Source organism: Trachymyrmex septentrionalis, unplaced genomic scaffold, assembly GCF_001594115.1.
Source record: "Trachymyrmex septentrionalis isolate Tsep2-gDNA-1 unplaced genomic scaffold, Tsep1.0 scaffold20, whole genome shotgun sequence".
NCBI lineage: Eukaryota > Metazoa > Arthropoda > Insecta > Hymenoptera > Formicidae > Trachymyrmex > Trachymyrmex septentrionalis.
Window position 1 is genome coordinate 5,458,987 of NW_017305180.1, and position 5,437 is coordinate 5,464,423.

Genomic DNA, 5,437 nt, shown 5'->3' on the forward strand with positions numbered 1-5,437 from the left:
AGAGAGAGGGGGGGGACAAAGAGATGTGCTATCTCACTCAAGCCGCCGTCCTATGAGCATTGAAAAGAGACAAAGATGCTGAGTGCGAACAAATCGAATTTTGACGATTTCTCAAAGGTTCTTAATGAAACGTCAAAAATTCTTGCTATTTCTTATCGAAATATATTTAATATATAATTTAATTGATATAAAAAGAGCAAAAAACAGTGTTGAGACGTTTTCATATTGGATTGATTGATTTCCGGAATGTCATCCAATACGAATCGAGAAACGCTAATCTCGAGTACGAATGTGAAGCAGCAGGCCGTCTATCTGATAACATCATAAACCGCGGTTATATTATAGGTTATATTAAACTAAGCAAATTCAAGTGAGGTTATTGATGTATTATTTACGATAACGTTGACGAGTATCTGTACTTGCAAAGAACGATTTTCATTCTACTGAGGCGGCTTATTCTCGGAAAGCAACAATGGATTTCCAGAATCGTCCAGGCGGCAAAACCGGCGGCGGCGGCGTCGCCTCCTGGTCGGAAAGCAATCGTGACCGCCGGGAGCGTCTCCGTCAGCTCGCTCTGGAGACCATTGATCTAAACAAGGATCCATATTTTATGAAAAATCACTTGGGATCGTACGAATGCAAACTGTGTCTCACTCTACACAACAATGAGGGCAGTTATTTAGCACACACTCAGGGCAAGAAACATCAAGCCAATTTAGCCAGGAGAGCTGCGAAAGAAGCCAAGGAAGCACCACAGACCCTTGCGCCAGAGAAGCCCCGGGTTGAGCCGAAGAAATTTGTGAAGATCGGTCGACCTGGTTATCGAGTCACCAAGCAGCGTGATCCGGAGTCTGGCCAGCAGAGTCTGCTGTTTCAAGTGGATTATCCGGAGGTGGCGGACAATGTGATACCACGACATAGGTTTATGTCTGCCTATGAGCAAAGGGTCGAGCCACCAGATCGCAAGTGGCAGTATCTGCTGTTCGCAGCTGAGCCGTACGAGACTATCGCCTTCAAAGTATAATTATTTCTGAAGAATGTTTATTAACATCAGTATTATTAAATTACTTGTCAATTTTGTAATATTGTTTTTAAATTAAGTTAAAACAAATAGAAGTTTCTGTTTAATCATTCATATACATATATTTGACTTATCAGAGTTGGACAAATAAATCTAAATCTTCAATTTAAGATTTTTTATATTTCAAGACCAGCAAATAATTGACGCGCAGTTTACATAAATTGATTATAAAATTTACACAAAAAGATTGGACATCAAGATGCATTTTGACTGAATATAGCTCTCTTCACTTTACATGTTTATTTTTATGTTCTCACACCTTCTTTCTATTTGAATATTAGGTCATTCATTCCATTGAACATGTTTGAATAATTAAAACAGGAATTTCTATCTGTTTAATATAAATGATATTTAAAAATAGTGATACTTTTATTATATGACATTTTTCACATAATTAATGTTATAGGTTCCTAGCAGGGAAGTGGAAAAGGCAGAGGGAAAGTTTTGGACTCACTGGAACAAGGACACAAAACAATTTTTCTTGCAGTTTGCATTTAAAAACGAGAAGCCGTCTGTGGGTAAAGTACCACCACCGCCAGTTCCTCTGATAAGACCAGGATTGGGCCCGATGGTGCCTGTTCCACCACCTCCACCCAGACCACCAATGTTTAATCCAGTACCACCACCGCCAGCTCTCTTGGCACCCGGAATGCAAATACCTCCACCACCACCTCATATAGCAGCATAAGGAAGCTGGCGGAACATATTTATATAATCTTTTTCATACTATATTAGTGCTTAGATCTTCACTATCTACATATTACAAAAGATTGATTTTATTCTAAATCACGAAACTTATAAAATATATTTGGATTGTGTAATATAAGTGAAATCTAACTATAATTTTATAAAAATAAAACGAATTGTGAGAAGGGAACGAGACGAATGTGATTAAAAAAATGTTTATTTATCATTTCATCGAAATACATTTTCTGTAAATTAATGCCGATCTTCTATTTGACAGGTTGCATCAAAGTTTGAGTACTTACAAAGTACACGTTTATGGAGATTGATATTCTGAAAACAGAACGTATAAATTATCATTTTGCTTACATAAAATATTTAAGGATATTTCATAAAATTGTTAATCAGAATGCAACAATCTACACTAATACACATTTGTTAAAATGCTATAGTTTTCAGACCGCCCGTTGCTGAATCATCACAATAACAAAAAGATATCACTAAAGAAAAAGTTTAAAGGGAAATTAACATACTCAATGATTACGCGCACAGAACACATGCCCCACCAACTGCCTTGATCTTATCCTCTGCTTGTTTACTGAAGAATTTAGCCTTTACGATAACAGGTTGCTTCGGCAGACGTCCTTTTCCTAGGAGTTTGTAATATCCCTGAAAAAAGTTAATATTGATCAATAAGTATTTACATATTTTATATGCCAAAATACAAGTGCAAACATAATTGAATTGTCGCGTTTTATTATATAATCTTTTTTTAAATATTTTATAATAATCAGAATGCAACATTCTACAGGAATATAAGTGTTGTACAGCACTTTTCAGTCCGCCCGTTGCAAATCATCATATGAGGAAATACAATATAAATATTTAAAAGAAAATATGATACACTGGAACTTTAATAGTCAATCTTGTAATAATGCACAGCACTATTATGAAGCTCCAGTGTACACAAAATTATGACATTACAAAAAATCACTTACCGCTTTTACAAGATCAATTACAGGAGCTTTGCCTTCAACATCTTTGTACTTCAATCTCGTCTGTTCAGAGACCAGAGTCCACAATTTGTCTAGATTTATAGTGGGACACCATTTGGTGTTGCGTCGTAGATGATAATTCCTCATACCGAGCTGTAAGTTGAAAAAAAAATCAATAATTAGTCAATTTGTAAATTCTCAAATAATATTTTATATATTAGAAGTTATTCAGATTATACAAATATAATCAATATAATTCATTTCGCCGGTGAAAATTGAAGTCTCATCATCTGTAAGAGTCTGTTCTTTCTAGCTGAATTTCTTGCATCGTTCATCTTTCCTCTTTATTTTTCTCCAACATTAAAAAAAAAAAGAAAAATAAATCATGCAAAAAGACCTATAACTATTTTTATTATGCAATATCACATAGATGTATTCTTACCTTTCCAAAATAACCAGGATGGTATTTGTCAAAGTTGATTCGATGATGGTGCATACCACCGGCGTTACCACGACCACCTGGATGTTTCCTATGCTTGCCTAAAAGATAATAAACAAAAAAATATATAAATCAATATATCTTTACTATATCTATCCAATAAAAAGAAAGAAAACAAATATTTATATCAAAAGTTAAATCAAAATACAAGTGAAGATACATGATAGAGAAATAATTATACATGTACAAAAAATGAAGCATTTTTGATTCCATCTAACTTTAGTCGGAATTTTTATCCAGACAGTTAAAATTTTGCAAGAAATACTTTACATTAACAAAAATTTAATTTCTTCTTTATCAAGAACAAGAATGTGAAATTGCAATCTCAAATTCATAGTTATGTATTGCGCTATTTATTTACTAGCATCATTTATTATATTATTAATACTAGTTTTTATTTACTTTACGCAAGTGATTATAGCTACGACAAATTTTACCGGATAAACTTACCAACGCGACCGTGGCCATGGCTCACGTGTCCACGTAACTTCCTGGTCTTCTTCTTGTGTGTAGACTAGGTAAACATAACAAAGTAATGCAAAAGATTAACAATACACAATGATGAGTAATGTTGAAATTATCGATTAATTCGAAAACTGCCTTTGATTATGTTATTCAATATGAAATAAGGATCGTTTAGGTTAACATTTTCCGATCTAGTAGACATATCGTACCATTTTCTTCGCGAATGTAATAAATGCAGAAAATTATCCTTGATGATGTCAATTGTATATTTAATGGAAATAAACTATGAATAATGCGACGATGTCTTTGACATCTCTGGATTATTTTAGAGACAGCACAATACAAAAACACTCACCATTCCGAGGAAGTAATGAAGGAAAAGAATCGTAACAGTCCTGCCAATGCAAATCCATCAAAATGTACATTGCGCATGCGTGTTGGAAAGCTCCGCCAGTTCCAAATTAATGAAAATGTTTCAAACTGTGACGGTCAATAAGATAGATTCGCGACCAACTTGTAACTAGTTATCGTCTGCCGCAAAAGAACTATGTGTGATTAAAAAAAAAAAAAGGTATATTTTCATCTTCTTCGAATTGCATCAATATACTGCATATTTTATTTATTAACAAATCTTTCTATTATTATTATTATTATTATTATTATTATTTTATACACTTTAGGAAGTGGAAAATAATAAGAGAGTTCTGTTAGTCCACATCTATTTATATTGGCTAGTACCTAATAATTTTCCTGTGTACACTACCAAAAAATTTATCACTTTTTTAATATTGTGGACAATCGAATCTTTTTCAATAAAATATATATAAAATTAGATACATTAATAACTAATTTAAATGATGTACTAATAAAATAATTAACAAAATTATTGATATAAAACTGATTAAAACAAATTAATACGTAATTATATAAACATTTTTTTACGATATAAAAAATGTAAAAGTTACAATTACTTTTACACTTAAGACACAGATATGTCACAGATGTGTAAAAATAAATTCCATTTTTCCTAAGAAATAAAAATACATAACACAATTGATTGGATGATATATTGTTCTTACACAAGAACTAAAAATGAACAAAGAAATATGGAGAATAAGTATAAATTTAATATTTATTTTCAATTTATGATATACCTATATAATATCTATACATAATTTAATGATTCGTAGTAAAAATATTTATTGTCTATAAAGCTGTTAATTTTTATCAAATTTTTTAGTTGACGGCGTTAATGAAACTTTGGCGGTGTCAGAGTTAGCTCTCGTTTATGCAACTTATCAAAATGCACATTTTGATGTGGTTATGTACTTTACGATACGAATAATCTGGTCCCAGGTGATTCTGATGTGTCTTCGCGCGTTGCTTAGGAGTTGGATATGTATATATCCATTGTTTTAATATTAAAATATGTCCTTTTATCTACTTCATATGCAACCTATAATTCTCCTTTGCCCAGTATCCTCCAAGTCTAAAAGGAATATTATTTCTTTTAAGTATATAAAATTAAAATATAGAAAATAAATAATGTTCGAAATGATTAATAATAGCGCTATATAGGATTCGATGTTTTCATAAAAAACTTTTAATAAAAAGACAAAGTTGACAAATGAATTATAATGAAGAAATGAATGAGAATTGGTAATAATATAAGCAATATCGATGTAAAAGAGAGTTACATGATATAAGCTAATT

The 5,437-nt window shown here is 32.0% G+C and overlaps 3 protein-coding genes across 11 annotated transcripts in view; 1 reads left to right on the top strand and 2 right to left on the bottom strand.

Moving 5' to 3' along the window:
- The first annotated feature begins 299 nt into the window (after positions 1-299).
- LOC108747572 (splicing factor 3A subunit 2) lies at positions 300-1,956 on the top strand. Its single transcript, XM_018485130.1, has 2 exons — positions 300-1,018; positions 1,488-1,956. The coding sequence occupies exons 1-2, from the start codon at positions 473-475 to the stop codon at positions 1,767-1,769; spliced, it is 828 nt and encodes a 275-aa protein (XP_018340632.1). The 5' UTR covers positions 300-472; the 3' UTR covers positions 1,770-1,956.
- An 11-nt stretch (positions 1,957-1,967) lies between these two features.
- LOC108747573 (60S ribosomal protein L27a) lies at positions 1,968-4,164 on the bottom strand. Its single transcript, XM_018485131.1, is given in 7 exon segments — positions 1,968-2,098; positions 2,299-2,434; positions 2,764-2,913; positions 3,203-3,300; positions 3,710-3,773; positions 4,080-4,107; positions 4,109-4,164. Coding segments are annotated over 6 exon segments (510 nt in total). The 5' UTR covers positions 4,150-4,164; the 3' UTR covers positions 1,968-2,098; positions 2,299-2,305.
- Positions 4,165-4,913: 749 nt separating this feature from the next.
- Positions 4,914-5,437, bottom strand: part of LOC108747773 (liprin-beta-2) — an 11,604-nt gene continuing 11,080 nt past the window's right edge. For all 9 annotated transcript variants that reach the window (XM_018485526.1, XM_018485525.1, XM_018485524.1 and 6 more), the window contains one exon: positions 4,914-5,213. Coding sequence is in view for 1 of the 9 variants with exons in the window: in XM_018485521.1 (XP_018341023.1) it covers positions 5,170-5,213 (44 nt within the window). In the remaining 8 variants the exon portion in view is untranslated. The remainder of the gene's footprint in view (positions 5,214-5,437) is intronic.